Raw genomic sequence first — 26625 nt, 5'->3', positions numbered from 1 at the left:
GAAGGGGAGAGAATTACCAAATTCCTCTCACCTCTCTTCCTGGACAACTGCAGAACTTTGACGGGAAGGAAATTCCCGTCGAGGGGACGGCAGATTTGGACATTAAAATTGGGCGACATAAGTTGAAACACCCGGTCATAGTTGTGACCCCAGAGGGCACCCCTTGTTTACTAGGGAATGACCTCCTGAGAAGGTTGTCACCCCTAATAGATTGCGTAAACAAGGTCCTCTGGACCCAGACTAGCCGACCGATAAAATTAAAACAGAGTGTCAACCATGTTAGTTTAAACGGCACCTGCCACATGGTTGAACAAAAATCTGACCAAGTAGAATTTCACTTCCAGAACAACCAAATTCCAGACGTGACAGTCATAGCAGTAGGACAACAGACTGGTGATGGGGGGTCCTCTCTATTTCTGAAAATCAACCTTCCTTCCAGTCTAAAGTGGTATTCCACGCTGGAAGGAAACACTTTGAAATTCTATACCAATCCACAATCTGAAACTCCCACTCCTATAGTCCAGAAAGATGTGAAATCAGCTCAAAGCCTGGCTGATATTCAGCAAATTGGAGAGCAGTTGTTCATCCCTGTTCAGTTAAATGATGGGAAGGACTCTGTTCTCGCTCGAGTGTGTGTGAACAACGGTAAGAGCTTCATCAGCGAAGCCATGTTTCGCCAACTTCCAAAAGATCCAGCCATTCCCACCTTCAAACTGATAGACAAATGGGAAATGGACCTGGAAGCACCCAATTCAAAACATCTCCTGCCAAGCAGGTGTATGCTCAAAATCTCCATTGGCAACAAGAGCATAGTCCACAATTGTTGGGTCGTGCGAGACGTCCCCGCCGCCTTTTACTTAGGCAGTGACATTCTCAATCGCTTTGCCATTAGTTTGGACCTAATAAACTTCAAAGCTTGGTCCAGATTAGCGGATAATCCCATGGGCTTTGATGATCTAGAAAAAGCATTTAGGTCAGCTCAATTGCTACCTTATGCAGTTGAAATTCAGATCAAAGAGGAAGTCACCATCCCAGAAAGGACCCGACAATTCTCCCTGGAAGTGAAAGTTAAAAGAGGACAATATTTGCAAAACCCTGATGCTTACATACATCTAAATGCTTTTCTCCAACTGCAAGGGTTAGGGGTCAACCCAACTCCATTAGTCAACATAGAACATGACACCATTCTAATAGAGGTGGATAACAGCGACTTAAAGAGTATTACTCTAGCCGCAGGCACCATTATTGGAATGGCGGTTGATGACCGACATTTTTCCATCGACTTAGTAAATGAACTGTTAGGACCAATCCCCAAGGACTGCGTTGACAGTGACAGTGAGGACCATACAACACCAGACAGGATTTTTACCCGGCATGGGGGGAACTTCCTGGTGTACACTTCCTGCCCTTATGGTAAGGAAGATGTGACGTGTGACTTCAGGAGGGATGAGGTGATTTTCCAGGTCCATGAGGGCTGCCTTTCCCACCTGAAGCCTCCGGTCCAAATCAGCACTCTGACCAGGGACTTCTCCACCCAGCTGGAGGAGGCCGCGGAAATAGCCAAACCAGAAGTCTTTCCAGGCTTCAGGCAGATGGTGGAAGAGAGAGTCAACCTAGCTGATGCCTGTGTGACTCTGGAACAAAAGCAAAAGTTGAAACAAGTTTTCTTGGATTTCCAAGATCTCTTTGCGGTAGACTCATATGACTGTGGTCGCACTGACATCCACACAACAACAATCCCCACGGACCCTGGCATGACTCCTGTGTTTGTGAAGCAATATCGCTTGCCTCTCGCATCAATGGAGTCCCTTACTGAAATAATTAAGAACCTTGAGTCCCGGGGAATAATCCGTCCCGTCCACAGCACCTTCAATAATCCGGTGCTGGGAATATTGAAGCCAAACGGCCAGTGGAGACTCTGTGCCGACCTCAGGGAGCTCAACAAACGGGTCCATTCTTCCCGATGGCCTCTGCCCTACATTGACCAAGGGCTGGCCCAGATCCAGGGGTCACAGGTATTCACTGCAATAGACCTGACCAATGGATACTGGACTGTGCCTGTCAGTAGGGAGGACCAATACAAGCTGGCTTTTACCTTTGGGGGCCAGCAGTACACCTGGACCCGGACTCCCTTCGGATACCTTAACTCCGGCAATGAATTCAACATTTTCCTACATAAGGCCATGCCCGACCTGGGTGCGAGGGGTAACCTGGCCTATGTAGATGATGTCCTCATCAAAAGTTCATCTGTGGAGGAACACATAGCGGAGATCCGTTATGTTCTGACACAGTTGAGGGCCGCCGGAGCAAAACTTTCCTTTCAGAAAGCACAGTGGTGTAGAACCCGTGTTAATTTCTTGGGGCATGAGATTACTCCTCAGGGCCTCTGTCCCCAGGAAAAGAAAGTGGAAGCACTTCAGAAACTGAAAGACCCCACAACTCTGCGGGAACTAAGGAGCCTCCTTGGACTGACTAATTACAGCAGAAAGTTCATTGAGGGCTACGCAGAGATCACCAGACCCCTGATTCATCTCCTGAAGGGGGGGGTCAAGTGGGAATGGGGTCCAGAACAATCCGAGGCAGTAAGACAACTCAAAAGAAGCCTCTCACAAGCGCCTTGCCTAGCTTACCCTGTCAGAAACAAGGAGTTCTTCCTGGAGACGGGGTTCTCTGATACGTGCTTGACGGCAGTATTATACCAAAAGCATGACAAGGTCAATAAAGTAATCTCCTATGCGAGCAAAACTTTATCCTCTGTGGAGGAAAAATTCAACGATTGTGAGAAAGCACTCCTGGCAACGGTGTGGGCATTGAAGAATTACCGCCCGTTTATCCAGGGGGAACACATCATAGTGGAGACTCCACACCAGCCTCTGCAATATCTCCAAAGTGACAGAATCCGGGCCGGAAATGTGAGTAATTCCCGAATTACTTCCTGGATTCTGTCAATGCAAGGCTTTCCTGTGGAGGTCAGATATGGCCAAAACAAGAAGAGTCCCCTCGCGCAAGGTCTGGCTGACTTGCATGATTGTGCCAGAGAAAACTGTCTCGAGGACGAAAGTCTGAAAATCAAGGACAACATGGAGGCATACCTTAATTCCCCCCACAAAGTCTTTGAAGAAGACAAGTGTGAGGGAATGCCCACTGTCTATGTGGATGGATGCTCTTACCATGTTGACAACAACGGGGAGAAAGAATTGGTGGCCGGCGTAGGGAATGCATGGGTGAATGAGTCCCCAGAACCCTCCGCTGGATACAAAATTGGTCCCCGAAGTAGTCAGGTGGCAGAATTGATGGCTGTGCATCAGGCCATCCTCACTGCTGTCCAGCATCAACTCCACGAACTGGTCATAATCACAGATTCGGATTATGTACGGAACGGGTTCGTGGAGCACCTGGTTAATTGGAAAACCAGAGGCATGTTATGTGCTAACAACAAACACTAGAAACATGGGAAGTTGATCCAAAACATTGATGATCTGGTCACCTCGAATGAGATGACCATCTATTGGAAAAAGATCAAGGGTCATTCCAAAGTAGAGGGACCAGACAAAACTGGAAATGACTTAGCTGATCAGCTGGCCAAAACCGGGGCCATCCAAGGGGATCTAATTGAGATTGAGTCCCTGTTGGGGGAAATCCAGGTCACTGCTATCACTAGGTCCCAGACAAATGCTCACAACGACCTTTCAATTGCACAATGGAGTAAGGAGACCCCTGATGCTGATTTGATTACCGCTCAGAAGGGGGATCCAATAATTGGTAAATTTTACCAGCACCTTGAGGACCCTGAGAACTTTCCCCTGACGGATACCGATTACATTGGGAAAGAGGACCTAAGAGTGTTGATGAAATGTCCAAAAATGTTCCGGATCCAAGACGGTTTGTTGGTAAGGAAATCCAAAGCTGGCCACGACCAGTGGGTGGTTCCTACCTCATTCCGAAGCCTGATGTTAAGTCACGCCCATGATGCGGCCACCGCCGGTCATAGGGGGTTTCACACAACATTGGAAATCTTAAGAGAGGTTGCATACTGGCCACACATGGGGCAGGACCTCGACCAATACTTGAAGGGGTGTCTTGTGTGTGCACAATTTCAGCCGACATCCCTCACACACCGGGCGCCTTTACAAAAGAGGGGGATGACCCTGCCATGGTCAGATTTACAAATCGACTTTGTAGGCCCTGTGATTCGCTCGGCTAGGGGGAATAAGTACATGTTGACCGTCACATGCTTGTTTACCAAGTGGGTGGAATGTCTCCCAGCCCCAAATTGCAAGGCAGAAACTGCAGCTGCCTTGATGATTAACCACATCTTTTCCCGTTTTGGTCTACCTCAAAGGATTGAGTCAGACAGAGGTAGCCACTTCACCAGTGAAGTAATGACAAAGATGTGGGAGATACTGGGGGTCAAAAGGAAGTTGCATATTGCTTATCGGCCAGCTTCTTCGGGGGCAGTAGAGAGATATAACCGAACCATTGTGAGCATATTAAAGAAGTTTGTGGCAGATTCTGGGCCAAGTTGGGATATCCGATTACCTCTGGTCCTAATGGCTATCAGATCTACCCCTTCATCTGCAACCAAAATGTCACCATTTGAATTGATGACTGGGCGCAAGATGGTGCTTCCTCAGCATTTGCTCTACAGGACCCAAGAGCAGACACTGATAAATGCCTCCACTACTCATGAGTATGTAGAGAATTTAAGGAAACACCTCCAACATGCTTTTGCTTATGCTCAGCGGAATCTAGAAAGATCAGCTGATAGCATGAAGACCCACTATGACCTGAAAACTTCCAGGAAGGAATATCAGGTGGGGGACCGGGTCTATCTATACAACTTCCAAAGGAACCAGGCCAAGCAGCGCAAATTTTTGCCTACATGGAAAGGACCCTTTGAGATCGTCGATAAGATCTCCCCTGTGGCCTACAAGATCCGCATCCCCAAAGGCGGTTCGGCAGAGGGGGAAGACAAGTGGGTCCACATAAACCAGTTGAAATGTTGCCATCCCAGGCACACTCTGCAACAACTGGAGGAATCCTCTGGAATCCTAGCGGGTACTGTCTCAGACTAATTCTGTTCCAATCATAAAACATACCACATCTAGTCTCTAAAATATTGTGATTTGCATGAAACTGTCTCTTAGTTATACTGTTTTTTTTTCTTCAAAATAAGAATGTAATGTTTCGTGATGATGAAATGCATATGCTGCCCCACTATCTCAACGGTGGTGGAAAAACGTCTATGAATAGGTATTGCCGCTCTTCCTTTGTCGTCCTAGGAGAAAGAAAACCTTGAGACGGGCCAAGGAGGACGATGCGGAGACCGGGAGCTGAGACGCAATGGGCCCAGTGGACCGCCCAATATTCCCATCAGGACCGGCGAGGAGAACCGATCGATCCGACCGGATGGAGGAAAAGATGCTGAACTGTGCCATCTATTGGAAGAAGATGAGGAAACATCCCAGGTCTTGCGAGTCCCATTCGTGAAACCGAATGGCCATCGCAAGAGGGGGGCTTGTGGGATGTATTTACCCATGCATCCGAGCCCTACCTCAAAACTGTGCAGTACTGACATGAAAACATCATGATGGCCAGAGCTTCCCAGAAAATGCACAGGGAAATGCAGGAAGAATAGGCTGCCACCCATTTTTGCCGATGTTATGGGCACAGAAGGACACTGCCTAAAACCACCATTGGACTACCCGCACAGTAGTCTGAAACCATTGGGAGTGGCAATGCTGATTGCCAAAAGCAAACCCCTAACTGTTGGGAATTCATTTCTTAAATCCCAAAAATGGGTGCAGTACCAGTACTCACCACTATCCAAAAGCCGGCGTTTTAAAACCACTCTGTTTCCCTGAAGGCAAGTCAAAATGCCTATTTTCAAACATTGCAATATGTGCAAAATATTTACTGAACACCAGCAGACATTTGGCAGAATGGAGTTTTGTGTGCCTACAAAATCTGGGAAATGAAGATCATAAGACAAGGTTTATAACAAGACTGGCTGCGCTGTGGATTTCAGCAGTTTAAGTTGCACTGGATTGAAAGACACTAAAAAAAAAAAAAATCTAAATGTTTAAATTGACTGAGTGACCTACTTTTGAGTGTCACATAGGTTGCAATTGTTTAAATGTCATAGTTTTGCACTTAGAATCAGCATTCTAGCTGCATGTGTAAAATTGCAAGTTAATTTAAAAAGCAACAAATAACATGACAGTAGCTGAAAGTCTGGCTTAAGGAACTTGATTCTGCCTGGCAACTACCCCCATCAGGAGGGAAACTTGAGTCACCACTGTGTTCCCAGGCCAACCTTCCTTTTGCTGCCCACACTAAGGATATGCCATCTATCTGATAATTGAATTATCTGTGCTCTGCAAGAGAGTGAACAAAGCCCTCTTCACTCAGGCAAAGGTTTTTATTACCGCAGTCGTAAAATGTAGCTTCCTCTTGGCAAGAGCTGGGAGGGGCACTGCCTGTGAGAGCAAGCTGGCTTGGCAGAAACTGGAAAGACTGGTTTCTATACCATGTGACCTGGGAAACCACACCCCTTTGGAGCCAGAACATAACTTTAAAAAGATGAATAACTCATAGAGCGGACATGTGAAAATTTTATAAATGATACCATAATTCTTGTGATTTTTCTGCCCACATTTTAAGAGGTTTTTCGACCCGGTGGCATGTTCAGGGGGGTGTCAGCTGAAAAGTGGATATTACTCTAAATGTATGCATGTTAAAAATCTGAAACTTCATCAGTTAATGTCCCTACTCCCTGCACACATGTATGTAAAGTTGGGTCAATGTCAGAAATTGCAAAATCAGTTAAAAAGTGAAATATGTGCCATTTCTGAATGCAAGCTCCCAGGAAGAGCAGAGTTTGAACAGGGTATACCTCCTGTAATGCATGATGGGTGCATATGATTTTAAAACAATATGTACCTCTGCAAATATGTATTTGTTTCAAATCTAGATTTGTGTGTAAGTTGACAGGAGGAGTGGACTTTCTGCAGGCTGTAAAATGACATCACTCTGACTCACAGTTCATTCCCCAATCAAATGATAAATGGAAGTTTGACCAATTAGAAGCTGAGAGAGAGGTAGGGTCAGTGATGCTAGAACACACCCACATTCTAAACACATAAAAGCAGACAGACAGGACATAGTGAAACCAGCCCTACTGTGACAAGACCACACAGACCAAGAAGAATACAAACCCACGACTACACACTCAACCCGAGAAGATGGAGTAATGAGGCTCAAGCCTCGGTATCCAAAAAATCACCGCTGATGGATAAAAATCTATCAGCAAGAAGAAGAACAAGCAGATAGGGACGCTTCCAAATCCATCTGCAGCCGGACGCTCTGCCGGAAAAATCCATACTTACCTCCATCAACCTCCAGAAAGCCAAACTAGAGACTTCAATCTATCCAGAACTAAGAGACCAGACCAGAGAGAAAGCAGTGCTGTACCCAGAGAGACCCAGACCAGCAGAGAGAGCTGACCCAGATCACTGTGAAGTGCAGAGCCCAGTCCAAAACCCTGACCAGATCCGTGATGAGGCCCATTTAATTCAAGAATATAGTGTGAGTACCCAGCAGAACTGTGTAGAACCAATCTCTTAGTTTAAATTCATCTAATTCAATCTATTTAACCTAAGTAGAACTGCCTCCTAGCTGTCACCTGTCATTTCTAGTTGCAAGCTGCACTTGTCATTTTGAGCTTTTGAAATTTGCAAACCCAAAAACGACCTTTATTAAATCGCTCATATCTCCGCGACCGTTTGGGCTAGAGACTTGCAGTAACTTTCCTCTGATAGCTTAGAATCGTAGCTTTGAATCGTACCAAGAACCGCATTCCTACCCCTTATAGTTTTACCGCAATCGCGGAACGCGCATCCGCGAATTTTACCGCGATTTGCAATTTCTTCACATGTAAAAACTGCTGCTGCTTGCCTTCCATTTGCCAGAAATTCGTTTGACCTGCTAACTATCCCTGCATCATTGCTAGTGTGAGCCTGGACTAATATTAACTAGATACCACTCACCCTGAACCTCTGTAAGGGAATTAAAAGCGTTTAGCATATTTTTTTAATTCATTGCCAGCACATATCAAAGCAATTTGGGCTTGTGTTTTCAAAACTCCTATCTGTTTTCTGTTGTCTAAGCTTGCTGGGATTGAACTGAATCACATCTGATTGCATTTCTGAGAACTGTGTGCTTCCTTCCATTTCCTTGCATTGCATCAAGGGGGGGAGGGGATTGCCAGAGAAAAGTGATTACCTTGTTTGTTGAAATCATATTGAGTATTTTCTGTATTGCATTTTCATTCAACATTACATCCAGTTGAACTCTATAAAGCATTCTCTACCACATTATACTTTTGTTCCTATTTACCAGTGTGCTATCTTATCCATTTCATGTCCACTCATTAGTGATTATAAGAAGTGTGTTAGTGCCAGATTCTCCGTTGTTAATCTTCATCATATCAGATTAAGTGTGCTATTCAATTATTAATTTATTATGAAGCGTGATATAATATATATTGTTTAAATTATCAAATAAACCTTTTAAACTTGCAAAACAGAACTACTTCTTGGCTCAGTGGGGTCAGGGGGATTCCAAGAGAGGGGTGTTATATAGGGGTAGTCATCCAGAACGCATGAACTGGACCTAAAGATATATCAATAAGGGTTTTCATTCAGTATTATAGACTAGGCGTTGACTTAGCTGTAGTGTTGAATTGAATCCTCTTACACTTTCAAACACCAGACTTGTGTATAAACGCTGTATAAATAAACAATTGCAATGTTTCTGCTGCTTCATGCATGATGGAGTTATGAAAATATTCAAATTATGCAGAAAATACACATACCGATCTGTATTTGGGTTTCGTGAAACAAAAACTTCAGAAATTTAAATTGATAATGCATTTCCAATTGTCATCTGTACTGCACCAATTAAAGTCAACTTTTGACTATACATTTAGCTGAGTTGCATCAGTGTGTGGATTGACCATTATCAGTAGAAAGGATCTGTTGATCCTCTGGCACTAGTTAGCCTGTTAAATCGTCCTTTCTGCTGAGGACTTCATTTGTTGTATTTAAAATACCATGGATGATTTTAAAAATGTTTTTTCACAATACAGAGGAGCATTCTTTTTCTTCCTTTTTAGTTTGTTGTTCTACAAACATTTGGTCCTTTATCCCCCTTTAGTGTCCTGGAGCAGCAGACAAGAGCGATATCCTACTGAGCATCTCTCATACTTTGGAGAGGAGAATACACTAATGGAACCAGAAGTTACCTACGCTGAAGTTAGATTCCCAGCAAGCTTGAATCAAGAAGCGAAAAAGAGCACAGGTAAGATTGGCAGTTGTGTGAAAGAGCAAGTCTATTTGAACGAGTCACACATAGTCAATTAATAAGCATGATTAAGTTGGTCAGAGAGAGTGAACCAGAAGGAATCTGAGACATGAGTGACTGATCGAAAGAGAGAAGCCAGAGGGAGGGAGAGGTAGAAAAAAGAGAGAGAGAGAAGGAGAGAGAGAGATTTCCTTTTAGGATGCCAATTATATTTAATTTGCAACAGAAGATATTCAAAGTTGTGTAAGAGGATACACATTTAAAAGAGCTATATGGAACCTCAAATTAAGTTAAAACTATGCAAGAACACAGTTGTGATGGCAGAGTAGGGCTGGACAATAGAACATACACGCACAATGTGGATATTGACCACCAAACTATTTGAAACAGTGCAATAACAAGACTTTTAAACAGATATGGAGGTTAAGGGTGTTTAAGGCAAGTCAAACATAAAGACTGGAACCAGCAATGTCATTTAAATAAAAAAGAAAGAGGCATGTTCATACAAACAACGTCAAGGTTGTGTAAGAGAACACTTGGTAGCTTTGGAACACAAAATTAAACTAAAACGAAATGCTAGCAAGCCATTTTCTAGAGAGGTAGGCAGGGGTTGGTGTGTGGAAAATCAAAATAAGTGAGACAGAAAGGTAAGAAAGAGCAAAATTAATAACAACAATGTACTTAAGACATGTTCTACATAGGCAGGCCATGTCTGTCTGAGGGAACAGGGCTTTGTTGTGTGATTTAGATAATTACATTAAATGACTACACAAACAAGCAGTTTGCCTAAAACGCAGACCAGGGATATGTGAGTGGGTGCAACTGCTTAATGAAATCTGCAGCACACATTTAAGCATTCAACTGAAAGAGAGAAAAGATATGTGTCAGGGTACACAAGTTGAAGAAAGGACTTGCAGCACCAAAACACTCAGGATGCTAGTAGACTTTGTAAAGTCTTACCAGCCTGAGCGATCTGTGTTACAATAGCGTAGCTGTCCTCTGCTGTAGGATATTGAGAGGCACCAAGGCAGCAGAAGAGTGAAGGGGCTAATAGGTTCCTTGTATGAAAAGAATCATGTCTCTAAGTCAACTGAAATAATAAGGAAATAGTTTACTGATATAGAAGGGGAGTACTGCATGCCTGGGGAGCATGGTCTGGTCAGTGTATCTGGAGCGGGGATATCCTGTAACCCTGCATCACATGACAACAGCCCCACTGTGACACACCACTTTAATTCCAGTAAAACGTCTGGCAGTCTCCCTGTGTGCAGACATAGGGTTATCCTCCTCTTTTTGTCTCTGTTTTAATTTTACTCGAACAGAGAGATTTAAGCAAAGTCCCTCCACTAGGAGGCTAATTAGACAGCTGCTATCCAGGAGCTGGTTTCTATTGGAACTCCACCATTGATTTTTGCCTCAATGCTACTCATCAGAAGAGCAGTGCTGGTCTATTTTTATGCATAGGCTGGCAGCTGGCTGCTGTGCTGCCTCTTATGTTTTTAAAACGGTGTTTTAACATTTTGTAGCAATTATGAGCAAATCAAATTTTGAAACACGATACCATTGGGGTTGAATTCCTATTCTTTCATTTTTCGCTTTCCCCTCACTTTCCCTCGAGACAGTATCCTAATAACTCAGTTCCATGCGATCAGGCGCCTATAATCAAACACAATTGATACCATGCAAATATTCAAAATGAATTGAAGGGATGCAATTTACTTCATGGCCGATACATGTATGTGTAATATTAGTATTTGAGATACTGAATGTACTGAACATTTTTGTTACATTTGTATGGTGTGATGAATGATTTTGATATGAAAGTTCCTGGTTGAGTGTGCTGGTGAGTGTTAAGTTGAGTAAATAAATCTGTCCAGTCGTTGGTTCGATTAAACATTAACTGTTATTTCAAATGTATCATTGTATCACTAAGAGGGACTACATATCTTTTCTGTATAAATATTATTGACATTTCAGTAAGGATTGAGGACTCATAATTACAATGGGGTTAATTACATAGCTCTATGTGGAACATCCTTTAATTTGGAGGTTATAATAGTGGAAGACGCACCCCCTCTTCAGGAGGGACCGAACAGTGAACAACACCAAGGCTCTGGAGTATTATCAGCTTTTGTCCCCCGATTGCCTGGGAAATAGAGGGGTCTGCAGACGAAAAAATCGAAGGATCATCCTGCACTGAAGACGAACAATCAAGTGTCACAGCGATTCCTGCAGGCTTTATTAACTCAAACCTCTGTGAAAACGTTATTGACTAACCCGCTTGTGAGTGAGAACGGCTGTCGGTCGCAAGAGGTTATAATAGTTGATCCACCCTCTATCACTAATTCGCAGGCTATTACACAGGAAGCTCTGCAACAAGTTGTGGACGACCATGATAGTGATCCCAGTGCTCAACTGGTACACTTAGACCAAACTACCAACCCGGCGGGAAGGATTGCCTATATATGGCCCAACCTTAATTAACAATGTAGGCACTGGTAATAATATCTTTCCACTGCCTCAATTGTTTGGGCCCAGGGCTCCGAATGTCTCACAGGAACATGTGGGTGATCGATCTGTTGTGGTTTGATCTGGGTGTATTCACAATAAGAAGGTGGATGATGGATTTCTCCATCTTGGGATGCTTGCAGCCCCACCTAATTATCCAGTTTTTCAAGGTGTGAGAGCCCAAGCGGAAGGTGAAGGTGGGCCTTTAGAGGGTTCCATGTAATAATGTCGCCACAAAAATCTCGCCATGCAAAAATATCGCCGAGAAATTGCCGTTTTTTGTGGCGACCTTATTGCATGGAACATGCGGGGGGACACCCCTGCAACCTGCAAACTATTTTTTTCTTTTTTTTTTTTGTTTTACTTTTTTTTTTGCCCCTGTGCCCATATATATGGTCACCCAAATAAAATCCCCACAACATTTTCCCGGCAATATTATTTACGGCGACCATATATATGGCGATATCATTACCTGATACCCTTTAGAGTAGTATCCACTTGGTCCCTTTTAAAAAATGTAATGCAGGGTCCAAAGGCAGACCAGAATAATCCACCTCAGGGTAGATTTAAAGGTATGGGGGAGGCTCCTGTGGGGCAGTCCCACATAATTCTATTTGAGAGTGTCCCTCCTGAAAATAGGTCAGTAATATTAAATCGGTCAGCTATTCTGCGGTTACTTTCTGAGATCCCTATATTATCAGGCATTTTCTCAAGGGACTTGCAAAGGGTTGATTTTATTGATCTGTATAGAACTGACCTTGCAATTGTTTACTTTAATCCACAGCTTATATTTGACACTGTTTTGCATGGATGAGAAAACCAGAGAACCTTTGGCTTTGACCCCTCCCAGTATAAGGATAACATTAGCCCTGTCTGTGAATGGTCAGGGACTGAGAAATTCAACTATTAAAACAGAAAACGAAGATTTTAAAGGAAACCAAAGATTGGTCTTAGTTACTGTGTGTGATGCACTAAGAATGTCATCCAACCACTAGCGACTCATGCCTTACAATAGTCATTGCTTGGAATTCTCAAGGGCATTTACATCTGTTCTCTAATCCTGCTGTTGGCCTGAAATGTAAGTCCTTTATATTTGTTTCTGCACAAGAAACATGGTTGGAGCAACCTCTGTCTTTTGACGGTTATGTAGCTTTATTTCAGGCAGCTAAGCAGGGGCCAATGGGTCGCCCATACAGCAGCCTATTGACGTTAGTGAAATCCTGTAAGGTTATCTCAGTCATTGGGAATGTTGATGTCTGTTTTGGTGCCGTGGCTACCCACATCAGACTTTCAATTGAAGACTCATTGGATTTGTTAATTATAAATGTATATTGGCAGGGCGGTAGCAGTAGTTTGGATGAATTCATAGATTGCCTCACTTGTTGTGTCAATGAATGGATAGAAGGGTTTGTGGGTGGACACATTATTCTTGTGGGGGAACTGAACTCAAACTGTATTAATGCAGAATTTTGGGTTGAATCTGTATCCTGACAATCTTGGAATAATAACAAGAGAGATCTTAGCAGAAAGTGGCTGAAGGGTCTAGGATGACTTGGATTGTCATTCCTGAATGGTAATGTTATCAGCAATGTTCCTAATCAACCAACATGGTCTAATGGTGTTGCCCACTCGACCATTGATTATATTTCTTCTGATATTTGACTGTTCTATAAGTGCGTTTGTTTCACCATCTCCCCCTCTTGCTTTAGTGATCATTCAATTTAACATCAGTTTAGGACTCAAGGATTCGTATGGGTTTGGTTTATCAGCACAGGGGACCAATGTAGTGGGTAAAAGAATATGTTGGAACGCTGTTACAAAATTAAAGGTGAATTGTCTTCTTGAGAATCTTTTGTCCTTACACTTGGAGGAATGGAAACTCAATAACTTTATGGTGGATCATTTTGGGAGTTTCTGGAATTATCTCTAAACTAGCAGGAGAAAGTGGGAAAATGCATCTAAATGTAAGCATCTCCACGTCTATAATAAGCAGGACATGACTATCTGGAAATAAGAAATGAGAGGGCACTTAGGCGTCTACAAAAAAGGAATGATTTAACCCCTTTGATTAGGGCCCAGAGAAGTAAACCTATAGGCCATTCACATAGAGATACCAGGAGGATGCTGAAGATATGTCGTGTGCCTTAGGTAGTAAAAATGCTCATGTTTTTTGGTGCCAAATTAATAATGTAGACTCGTCTACCTCCGGTAACCAAATTAATGCCGTAACTGAGGATGATTGGGCGGTCCATTTTAGCTCAATGTATGCGCAACCTCTTTATTTAAAAAAAAAATGTATTTAATTTGTAAAGCACACACAAACCTTCATCATCTAGGCACTATCGAGGAATAAAGTTGCTTACAGTTACATCCAGAGAAAACAGGTAACAGAGTATACAGAACATAGGATCCCGGGGGGATGAAGGTCACGGGATACAAGGATTTAAGAAAACAGCCAGGTTTTGAGGGCTCTGCAGAAAACCCAGAAGGATTCCTCTTCCCTCAGAGCATGGGGGAGAGAATTCCACTGTTTGGCTACATTGACTGGAAAGCTTTTTCCTCCAGCCTTGGCACATTTAAACTTGGGTTGAGCAAGTCTATGGGTGTATGGGGTTCTAGTAGGCCTAGACGAGTGGGTCTACGCATTTTTTTGGGACAGATGACCTGGGCAGATTTGGAGATACACCTTTGTGTGATTGTGATTGTCGAAAGTGATTCTTTCTCGGATTAAAAGCCAGTGTACTCCTCTTGATATGGCTGAGATGTGCTCAGATCTGGGGATGTTCAAGGCCACTCACAGAGCATTGTTTTGGATAGTCTGAAGTGTTTGTAGGTTGTGTGCAGAAGTGCATTACAGTAGTCATGCTTGGTGCTGACAACTGTGCTTGCATGGGAGAACATTTTAAATCACCATGTGTAATTGAGAGTGATCTCGATTCCTACCCCGAATTAGACCATAAGGAGGACTTTGAAATCATTTAGAAAATCAGTTCCTCTCAGGCACCGGGCCCAAACGGGCTATCAAACGTTTTATTTAAATCTGACTCTACGGCATGGGCCTTGACATTATTCTATCTGTTCAAGGATATTATGAATTTGAAATCCTTTCCTGATACTTGGTCTACAGTGTATATAATTCCTATATACAAAAAGGGTCTGCGATCTGACCCGGTCTCTCTTTGACATCCGTGCAGATCCTGCTGATGCAGGTTAGAATCCCGGCAGGGCCAAACTCAGCCTTTCATCCTTCCGAGGTCGATAAATTAGCACCACACACCGTGGAAAATAAGCAGCGCTCAGATACCTGAGGGTTTGTAGCACTATATAAATGCCTAAACAAACAAACAAGCAAACAGACCCATTTTCATACTAGATGCGGACAGTAAAGTATTTGCTTCTTTGCTATTAACACATCTTGAATCTTGGGCAGTGGAGTTGTGTAGACTATCAAAATGACAGACTGGATTTAGGCAAAACATTGGAACATCCCTGAATGGTCTCTTGTTGAATTGTATCTGACATCTAACTCTGGGAGGGAAATATGAGTCAATATATATTGCCTCAGTTGACCTTAGCGCAGCATTCGAGGAAGTGGATCGCAACTTGTGGTGGTCCAAGCTTTCCTTATGATGTATTCCTGTGGGTCTCCTGAGGCTAATCATGGGCTGGCATACAGGCTCAAATATTCATGTTTGGCTGAATCATTGTGGCCAATTATCCCGTAATATTTCAACTTATTGGGGTCTCACGGAAAGATGCGTATTGGCTTCTTGCCTGTTTAATTTATATATTGCAGATATCAGAAAGAACTTGAAACCTGCAGCATTTATCTACCCAAAACATCATCACTTGAGACCCTTCCGGTATTTCTACGCGGATGATTTTCTCATTTTTGATTGCACTGCTGTGGGCATCCAGCACCTGATTAATGCTTTCACAGACATTCATTGAAGATCAATCCCTCAAAAACACAAATTATGCATTGCACCAGGGGAAATAGGGAGAGCAAATTCACCTGGCATATTGGCTCAAAACCTATCAGCAAAGTAGAATCAATTATATATTTGGGATTTTTGGTAATCTCTAGACCCATTTTATGAAAGTTCCAACTATGGTACAAAAGACAGGCGTCCGCAAAGGCCAATAAAATAATGAAGGTTGTCTCAAGATATGGCAAATTTATAATCCAACCTGTGATTCGATATTATGAAGGTAAAATAATTCCTAAACTGTTATATCGGATAGACACTTATTCTTTAGCAATGTTGTACTGTCTACCAACTCTTGAGGACTGATCTGGAGAAGAGTCTTTCGACTTCCCAATACCATTCCCATTCATGCCATCAGATATGAGTTGAGCATAGTTTCTTTGAGGGCTAGATAACATTGGAAGCTTTTATCACTCTTATAGAGGTTCTGTGTCCGACTGTGGAGTCTCTGTATATTGTCTTTAAGTTGATACTTGAGGTAAATGGCAGGGCTTGGTTAAGTGACATACACAGTCTTATCTCCTTGTTAATGTGGGTAGTTAACGTATTGAACTTGTTGATAACCCGCTTAAAGTAGAAAAACTGTTATTTAACTTGAATTGGAACAACCTCACTGAGTCTATGCATTTGTATTTTAGCTTGAGTCACTTACAAGGAGAACACAAGAAGGAAGGGACTGTATCTCCTTACCTAGCATACAACCCAAATAAGTACACTAGGCATTTCTTCCTGCGTTATCAATGGAATTTTATTCTGATGAAACAGATTCTGGTGAGATATGGTTTTCTCCCGGTAGAGCAAGCAACCTGACGCTTTTATAATATTGATAACCACCAGGAAACCCCTAGGCACCTATTGGTTTTATGTGGGGCTGTTCAGGTTGTAAGAGGGAGTTATTTAAGAAAATTTGAAGGCATGCTAATGACTAGTCAGGAGGATTTGGTATGGTCAATCTGCCTTGCTGGCTCTACCACTAGCACAGTTCATGCTGTTACTGCTTTTCTAAGGTGCTTGAAATCTGAGGCCCATTTAGCCGGAGTGTGAGGGTTATCTGGGGCTGCAATTTCCATTACTGTTAATTGTGATAACTATTTGAATCAGCTTATCTGAGGGGCTGATGTATATGTACCTTGATTTTTCTTGAAGCATTACATGCATTTTATCCACGAAAGGGATAATTTGTTTTACTTCGTTTTATTTGTTTTAAATTTAAGAATTGCGCAATGATATCTGAATTCAGGCATCATTCCACATTAATTCAATGGAATGCTGCTCCTTTTTAAAAAAAAAATATTATGTATATGTGTCTAACGTGTTACATAGTTTGCATGTTTTCCTTTATTTTATTCTTTTTATGTAAATTGTAAACAAATAATTGTCAAAGGTTCGTTTTGTTTAGTGTTTTTAACCAAATAACAATAAAAAAAGAATTACAAAATATTCAAGTGAGAGAGAGAGAGAACGCTGATTGGATGTTATACTAAAGGCCCACACCAAACCCTTGTAAATCTAGTACTTTATAACAAAAATGATTATCAAGGTAAACCTTAGCCTCTTACCTCCTGTGGCAGGAATTTTTCTGTAATCGAGCATATGTTGTTGACAGTGAAATTTGCCTGTTCTGTTGTTTAGGGTACCTTCTCCATTGAAAATTCGAAGAACACAGAAATGTGCAGGAAAAGATACAAGAAAGGTCACCCCTAGAACAAAGAACGTAGTACAAAAAGAAACCTGGTGTAGTTATGTAGGAGTATGTCACTCATAAATACTCAATTATAGAAATGTATACATCTTTAATTAAATAACAACCATCTACAAATTGGATAAGTACAAATAATATATGTAAATTAGAGAACACCTCCACATAGTGAAGATGAATTGCATCGCCACCACGAAACACAGCATAATCAATATTTTGTATGCATGTTTGTACTTATCCACATTTTAGATGGTTATTTAATCAATTAAAGATGCATAATGTTCTATTACTATTGAGTATTTTTGAGGGACATACTCCTACAGAGCTACACGAGAAGGTTTATATTTGTACTACCTGATTTGTTGTAGCCTAAATGCTGGGTCCTAGTAATGTCAAGACCGATGCATTGTCTACAAGGTACCCTAGTTTGACCTTTGAAGCTCACTGAGCTTGGACTATTCTGGCCATTGGTTAGCATGTTCTTTTCACACTATGGTGAAGGAGGCATTGAGTCCCCTTGCAACAGTTGCGTCTTCTGTACCTTATACTTTGCAACTTATTAAAGAAGAAGTATTTTTCTTAGGTTGTGAGTAACATACAAAAGAGTTGAACATGTGTCCTGATACCACTCCTCGATGACAGTGGGGAGTTAATTGTACCTACATGTTTCATGATTATTTTGGTATCCAACTCTGCTTTTGTGTGATTATGTTGCTTCCAGCCCAGACTAAGCCTTAATATCAATGAGCGATGGAACTATTCGGACAGTTAGAGATGACTCCAGAACTATGACATACAACCGCTACAGATTGTATTGTGAATTGCCTATGACTATATAGTTATCAGTCAATATAATTACTGTCGATACAATGGGCCTCATCACAAGTTGGGCGGTAGCCCTTAAAGGCGGCAGTAACACTATTACCGCTGCATTTAAGGATCTGGCCAATCTCGGCTGGCAGCATTTACCTCCAGCTCTTTTCGGTCCAATTACTGCACGGTAATAGTGCCGAGAATTCCTCATTGGGTCCGGGGAATGGGGAATTACAGTTACCGCCTAATCCATGATCTGGCAGTGATACCGCTGGAGGGTTGGGCAGTAATGCAAATACAGTTGGGAGGTATCCCAGCTGGAATACCACTGAACTCATGATGAGGCTGAATATGTAAGAAGGGCTGGGGTGGCTCAGAGAGTGATAGGTTTGCTGCTAGTAAGTGTTCTCCTTTCAGCTTATCACAGGTTTGAATCAATACAGGGTTGAGTTGAACCATCTATTCTTCCTTCCAGTTAGTCATATCTGGTACTTATCGAGCTATGAAATGGTGGAAATTGCTATACAAAAAAACAAGAGAATGAATCATGCTCATTTCATGCGACACGTTTCGTGAAAGGTTTAATTGTATTGTGTGGTTGATTTTTCATGTAGTTTGGTGCTTGCCAACTTAACTTTATTAAACATAGACTATTGGGCCTGTTTTTATTAACTGCCAAAACTAGAACATCTAGTATGTATTAATTTTAGTTCATCTATAAATGCATCATTATCGCACCAAGGACCTCCAAAAATCCACCCACCCTAAACCCCACTGAACGATCTGCCCCTCCACCACACCATAGTAACTAACGTCCCATTTTGCCATTCTTGCCGATTGCGCTTTTTGTCTTAAATCTACCACTCCTGGTGGGGGAGTGTGTGTGCAATGGCACAAGTCTAGGCCAAGGCAAACCACAGATCTGGGTAAATTTGCCAGCAGAACAGCAGCGGCCACACTTTGGGCAGGCAGGCATCATTCCACTGGCAGAGTCATGTCAACTGTGTCCCTTTCTCCTATACCCCTGTGCAAACGCCATTGTGTGTGCTGGTGTGTTTTTGTAGAGTTCTTGTCCATTTTAAGGATCTCACCCGCACGTCACCATCCTCCTTCACATCTTCCTTCTGGAACCCCTATTACTTTCCCATCCATGACAAATGCTTATTTGTTGCTTGGTTGCATGTCAACTGCCAGTATCAATACACTGCCCTATTAAGATGCATTTTCACCCAGAACACAAATGAGGCTATGCTTCTTATATGATGGCGGTACCTGTGAATGTGAATATACCTGGCATCATTCTGTACATGGCAAAGGATGGCTCTACCTGGGTATATAAACTGGCACTTAGCATAATATGAAGCACCTGAACTTGTAAGGGTAGACGATTTGTATGTTTTTGTCTAATGGTTCACTGAGATTTGACATGCCAATCTGATGCCCCCATTTATACAATCGCACCCCAGGGCAAAGAACAGACTGTGAGTTATTAAAAAAAAATGCATTTAAAAGAATTAGAGAGTTTCGACAAACTGGGTTTTCAGTTTTACCCCGGAGATCACTACAATCTGTATGTGTATAAAACAACAACAAACATAGTTGTACTTGTCTGTATGAATCTCACTATTATAAATTCACAAAGGCATCCAGTTTCATTCACAGAATTCACGATATAAATATGCTGTATTGTAATAAACCGTAGACATACTGACATGTCTGATTTGCATTGATCTCTTTTTAAGCATCAGTAATCTTTCTCACTAGAACCTTTTGTGTAATGTTAATATGGTTAAACCTTTGATGTTCTCCAATGTCAAGACAAGTATGGCGCCAGAGAAAAATTACATCCATTTATATTCAAAATGTATGCATGTACCAACTCCCCATATGAAGGTCTGAGAAAGTGAATATATTAAATATGTCCAGGGCACTTGACATATAAGCAATGACCGGCTAGCATAGGAATATGTGTTTGCCAGTGCACATGCAAAGGGTGACTTGTTTTATTTGGCTCGTGTGAGTTTGAATTCACAGTTAATGTTCCCAGGAATACTAAATTCTGTTGTGACCCACATTTGTCCTACATTTTCTGAAAGTGTGGCACAGATCTTCATATGCGTGTGTGTGTGTGGCCTTCTTTAAATAGGAGTGTATCTCTTTCAATCTATATATCTATGGGTGTATATGTTTGGCTTTCCTTGGACAGGAATGGATTCCTTTTTAACCAGATGCATGCACGGTTTTAAAAGAGCCTGCTTGTAATACTTTGAGTTTCTTTAGACTTCTGGGTTGGAGATGTACTTTTCTCCAGTAACAGATGGTGAGTTGGAGACCCTCTTCCATCCCACATTTCACCTGGTGTTGCCTATGCAACGAAGGCAAGGGAACGCAGAGGATTTGCACTTCGCAGTTGTCAATATAATTAAGTCTTTCAGCATGCATTTCATGGTCAAACTTGCAGTCTGTGCTATAGTTCTCCTTGGCTGCATTAAATGCAGAATATCATCCCAGGTATTAGTACTTAACATGCCACTATGACCCATTGTGATTCTGCACCAAGGGGAAATCTGACATTAAAATGGCAGCCAAAATGCTTTCAGGTTTGGATTTCATCTTTCACTGCAAATTGGACTGGGCCTTAAACTGACATAATTGTAAAACTCATCCATAGCGAACATGAATTCCAACGATCGTACAGGCAGCTCCCCGTACCGACAGTTACTGTCTACTATATGACATGCCTCGGGATCACATGAAATAACCTGACCGTGATCAACGAAGGGATGAGTCCCATAAACACAAGACTCGCTGCTTTGCTTCTACATTTTGGAAAGGTGCTCAATACCCTCCTCTTCAAGGAAGGCCAACTCTCCAACACGAAGTCCACACACTCCCCCACCTTACCTGAAAATGGGACATCATTGCCTCCTTGTTTTCCCAATTGGTTGCTTGTAGATCCCTTGCTGCCAATTGCCTGCCCTCTGCCTCACCCTTTGTTAGATCCTTTCTCCATTGCATCTCTGCTTCCTTCACTGTGAACTCCCCCCCCCCCATGATGTATAAGTCACTTTATTGCATCCCAAAGCTAGGTCTGCACTCAATACATAGCCTCATACCCTATGTGTAGGTTAATGGTTGGCAATAGAAAGGATATGTACCAAAGGAATTGGAGGTCAGCATGTGATGGTGAAAATATAGTTTACATCGTACCACCTAACTATGAGTGGAGATTGCATGCAATGTTTACTTATGGTGTACAAAGAAAGTACTACACGGAGGTAATGTCATATTTACTGCATGCAGCACTTTCTGTGAACCCAATGCAGTAAATATCACATCTCGTAATTAGATGGTATTTAAAAAAGAAGTCATATGTTAACCTTTGCCAAAAACTCATGCTGCAGCTATTCATTTTCCCAAAAATGTGGTTCTCAAGCATGACATGCGTGTTATGCAGAGACATGTCAGTCAGCAATATAACACGTGTTTCTGCTTACAGGTATAAAGGAAGACCCGAAGACGCACAGCAAGAAGACACCTTCACTAAAGATATTCACAGCTTTGGTGTTAGTGACCTGTGTCCTCCTGCTGGTAGCATCGGGAGCTCTGTTATTACTCTGTGAGTCAGGTTTCTAATGCATGTTACTCCGTGTTCTTATACAAGGTTAATCTGTAACCTAATGTGTTCCAAATATCCATGTTAAACTTTAATGTAAATTTAATTTTACAAACCAAATGTGACAAGCCTCTTTAGCTAATGCCAAGCTTAAAGCTGTAGTTTTAAAATTATCTAAATCGATTGAATACATTTAGACATAATGCTGTTCTTATTGGTCTAGTTTACTTTGGCACGAGCCCACCCTGGTGTCAGGGTCACGCTGTGCAGCAGTCTTCAGATCCAAACACTGGCTTTCCAAGGGAGTGAGTGTCTAGTTTTCAGGACGATTTAAGAAAGGATGTGTGTTTTTTACATGTACTAATTATGAGTTTTCACAAGTTAAACTTAAAACAAAACAAAAAGAAAAAGGAAAAAAAAAGAAAAAAGAGCTGCACGAAAACACCATATACCCCTGCAGTCCCTTCAGTGCAAGGAACTCCACATTATTCAAGGGTGTCCTGACAGGCTTAAAGCCCCTTCTTGCCACCGAGAAGCAGGAATATCAGAGGGAGGGGGTTCTCAGCGCAGTCTGTAGGGGTGGCCACAGATCACATGCCCGGCGGTGGGCTCCATGCTGCATCACTGCTTTGCCTTTATACACGTGCTGCCTCTCCATACAGTAACGAGAGTAAGTCCTCAGCTTGCAGTGCACTGGCAGCAACCATTTATGTTTCCATGGACTACATTCTCCTGGTGATCCATCGTCTCGTAGAGATCCCTTCCAGCGTCAACTGCTGAGAAACCTCTTGGCAGGGGGCATAGTATGACTCGACGCCGACCATCAATCAGTCTTGACTCTGCCGCACCACTCCTCAACTCTGGACTTGATGTCGGCTGTAGATATAACACGTCACTATGCCTGAACTTCAGTTGCTTTTTTCTGCACGATCAGAATGCTGTTTTCGGAAGGGTTCCCTTCAGTAAGAAATTATTTTGTGAATTGTCGCCGATATGTCGGGTCCAAACACTTCGGGATTCAAATGCTGCTAAGACTGCGACTGAAAAATGTCCATCACGGTATCTGCGTGTGGTATCTCGGGAAGAAACATGACTTCGAGCAGTGGGGTTCCTGTCAGCAGATGAATCCAAAGTCGATGAGGGAATGGCCGGCGAAGCTAGCACTTAGGCAGCTGCCGTTGAAGTCTTTTGAACTTTCGATCATTAGGTTATTGGGACTCAACACTGAATGCCCCACCCCCGAACAGGGGTGACACCGCAAGTAAGTGAAGAAGCGTTTGCACTCTCGAAGCAGGCCGCGCCATTCGTCCTCCTCATATTCCCATGAGAAAACAGACACTATTGACCTAGACACTGCTCGTCAGAGGAGCAGGGTAAGTACTGTCCAGCTGCGGGTGCCCTGCAAGAATAGTGTGAGGTATTTAAGGAGCAAATGATCCAACTCTTCCAGAAGACCGCAGCGAGTACGTCCAGCATCGATGCCGCATGCGAGTGAGGCACTAGTTGGGCCTGGAGGTTCTGGTGCCAAGATGACCACATCAGGTCCTACAGCCTCGAGCTCAACCTCAACAACTTCAAATACAGATAGATACCGGCACTGGTGCCTTGAGAGACGATCCTGTCATAGATGTCAGCGCTGGCGGTCGAGCGTTTGTTTGTCCCTGAGTCGTAATCAGTGTTCTTTGACTCCATGAGGTCGATTTACGATGGCGAGGGGGGATCAGGTCTCTTTTGGCTTGAAGGCAATGAGTGGGGGAGTCAGGGAAGCTGACTTTTTCATAGACCAGGCAGAATTACCAGCCCTGCCTGAGATTGTCGTGATAAAATCGAGTCCGATTTTACTGCGGGGAGAAAAACCGAGGCTGTCATTTTTGAGTTAAGAACATTTCATATCCCCTTATCCCCTCTACCCACTACGCCATTACCCCTTATAATTATCCATAAGCACCCCCACTTACCTGCCTTCGACTCTCCGTGTCGGGCTTCTCCCTACGATGCAAGTTCCATCTCCCAATTATGGGTGAGAACTGACGCTGCAGGGTCCCTTTCTCTTTTTTTTGCTTTCTATTTCTTTATTGTCCCTCCGCTTTCCATATAATGGATCAAAAGCGGGGGACACCCCCACCATCCCTTAATCGCATAAAGTCGAAGAAGGGGAGCAGGGGATACCCCCATAACCCCTGCTCCCCTTAATTGACATTTTCATTTTTTGGCCTTCAGCATTTATTTCCATTCGCCTTTTTTTTCTAACATTTCTACGGAAACACCTTGCTGAAGGTTTCCATGAAGCAAGTGGGCTTGACACCTCCGCTGACCTTGATTTGCAACTGGTATCTCCCTATGTCCACCCCAATTCCCAGTGCAGGAAAAATGTAGAGAGGGTGGTTGTAGACTTGAGTCTTGGCACCATGGCCAAGCCCTTTGCGGCATGCAAACTCAAGGACATTCTGGACAAAGGAACGTAGATTGAAAGGGCATTACCGTTTAATGAGGCCATATCAGACCCCTTTAGCACACTATGGCAGAGACCATGTTCCATGCTAGCTGTGGATGCTGAACTTACTAAGAAGTACAAACCAAGACTTGCCCATCCTGTCATCCCACCCTACACCAGAAGGTCTGGTGGTTCAAGTTGCCACAGTGAGCTCTAGACTGGCAACATCCACCTCCAAACTCTCCACAGACAGGCAGTCCAAGAAAACGGATGTCCTGGCTTAGAAGATTTATGCATCAGAAAGCATGTCCCTGAAGGCAGTCAATGCCTCCTGCACCTTTGCTAAATACTCTCACAGGCTGTGGAGAATTAAAGTGGAAGCCGCGGATCACCTCCCGGCTGGAGAGGTGAGGGATGATTGTTTTATTTGATTGATGATCCCAAGGAGGTGGCGTGTCAAGGACTGTAGGTGGTCCTGGACATGGAAGATTGCATAGGCCATGCCATGGGGACTCCACAGCGCTGCAGAGGTTGGCTTACCTCCACAGTTCAGGGTTCTCACCTAACATCCAAGTCAAGCTCCTGGGACAAACTGGTTGACAGTGAGCACATGTGTGGCCTGAAGCCAATGCGTCTTTGGAGAAATGTAAGGACACCAAGTTATCTGCTAAATTGATGGGCCTAGCCGTGCAGCAGGAGCAGGTCTGACAGCACCCACTAAGCTGTTTTGGGATGGAGAATCTCTGAGCGCTAGGACAGGTGGAAGGAGGTTACTTCTGACAGCTGGGCCTTTCAGCTCATCAGATAGGGTTCTGGCTGCCTTTACTATAAGAAAAAAAAAACAGCCAGACCAGCCCTCCTCCCCAGCAATCAGAACAGGAGTTCCAGGAAGAACTGAGAGCCCTGTTGTAAAAGGTGCAAAGGAAGAGGTGCCACCCGAGGAGAGAGGATTGGGATGGTACTCTCGATACTTTCTGGTTACCAAGAAAGGAGGATGACTCGGTCCCATCATGGACCTCAGGGCTTTGAACAAGTTTATGAGGAAAGACAAGTTCAGGATGGTGACATCATAAGAAATGTGGGCTCTACAGCTCCAGGAATGGTTGGTGTCACTGAAACTTCAGAAAACTTATTTCCATGTGCCAATCCACCGAAGCACAGGGGATTACTGAGAATTGTCATCAGGGATACTCACTTCAATTTAAAGTACACCCTTTGGGCTTAACCTCCACTCACAAGGTTTTCACCAAGCTAATGGCAGTCATGGTGGCTCATCTCATGCGATCCAGTGTCCATGTATTCCCTTACCTGGACAACTTGCTGATCTGAGGAAAAGTCACCACAGCAGGTAATGATACAGCTCGAGGAAATCTGTTCAGTGCTTAAGTTTGGGCTTCGCCCTGAACATCCAGAAGTCCTGTTTGACACCAACTCAAAGGCTCCAGTTCATTGGGGCATTCCTGGATACCGGGGCAGAGAAGGTGTTCACTCCCGAGCAGAGAGTCGACAGTGTCAGACATATGGTCACTCTTTTCCAGAAGTGCGGCAGCTTACCAGCGGCATCCTTCCTCCACCTCATGGTCTCCTGCATCTTTGTGGTGCCAGAAGCTAGGCTACTGATGCAAACCCTTCAGGCTTTTAAGGGATCAGTGGCCCCAGTACTTTGGCAACATGAAGGACATCCTCAGGGTGTCAGTCAGTGGTCAACAATCTCTTATGATCTGCTAGCAGGTAGAGCATGTTTGCAGGGGAACCCTTTTGGCCACCATAGCCCCAGGCCCAGGTGATCACAAATGCATCCTTGAAGGGCTGGGGCACTCGCTGCAGGGATCTGCAGGCAAGGGGCCATCCGTGCCCAGTGGAATGCCAGTAGCTTACCAGTAGAATGCCAGTGACACATCAACAGGCAGGAGTGGCGATCAATTGGATAGCCGGATGGCTTTTGCACCTTCCCTGATGAGGAAACATGTCCTGATTTTGACACACACTCAGCCATACCATCCTGCTCAACCGTCTTTGTGATAACATGGTTATCACCGATCAGGATCTGGCCTGGCTGACCTCTATCCTCTCTGAGCGACCCTACCAGGTACAACTTGGGTCCTTCCTATCATCTATCTTCCTCTCCACCTGTGGTGTTCCCCAGAGTTGTTTAACCTCTCGGCTTTTCAACCAATACCTGGCAACTCTTGCCCGCTGTATT

General features: G+C 43.4%; 1 protein-coding gene across 1 annotated transcript in view; it reads left to right on the top strand.

Annotated features, from left to right (window-relative positions):
• The window catches only part of LOC138576626 (CD209 antigen-like protein E), a 221191-nt gene that overhangs the window by 40522 nt on the left and 154044 nt on the right, over positions 1-26625 (top strand). Inside the window, exons 2-3 of the mRNA XM_069649569.1 lie at positions 9217-9360; positions 21872-21991. Coding sequence (XP_069505670.1) covers positions 9288-9360; positions 21872-21991 — 193 coding nt within the window. The 5' untranslated portion in view covers positions 9217-9287. The remainder of the gene's footprint in view (positions 1-9216; positions 9361-21871; positions 21992-26625) is intronic.

The sequence above is a fragment of the Ambystoma mexicanum genome, chromosome 1p, assembly GCF_040938575.1.
Source record: "Ambystoma mexicanum isolate Mex_15411 chromosome 1p, UKY_AmexF1_1, whole genome shotgun sequence".
Taxonomy (NCBI): Eukaryota; Metazoa; Chordata; class Amphibia; order Caudata; family Ambystomatidae; genus Ambystoma; species Ambystoma mexicanum.
The sequence above is the reverse complement of the archived record's forward strand: the minus strand, read 5'-3'. Positions and strand labels throughout refer to the sequence as shown.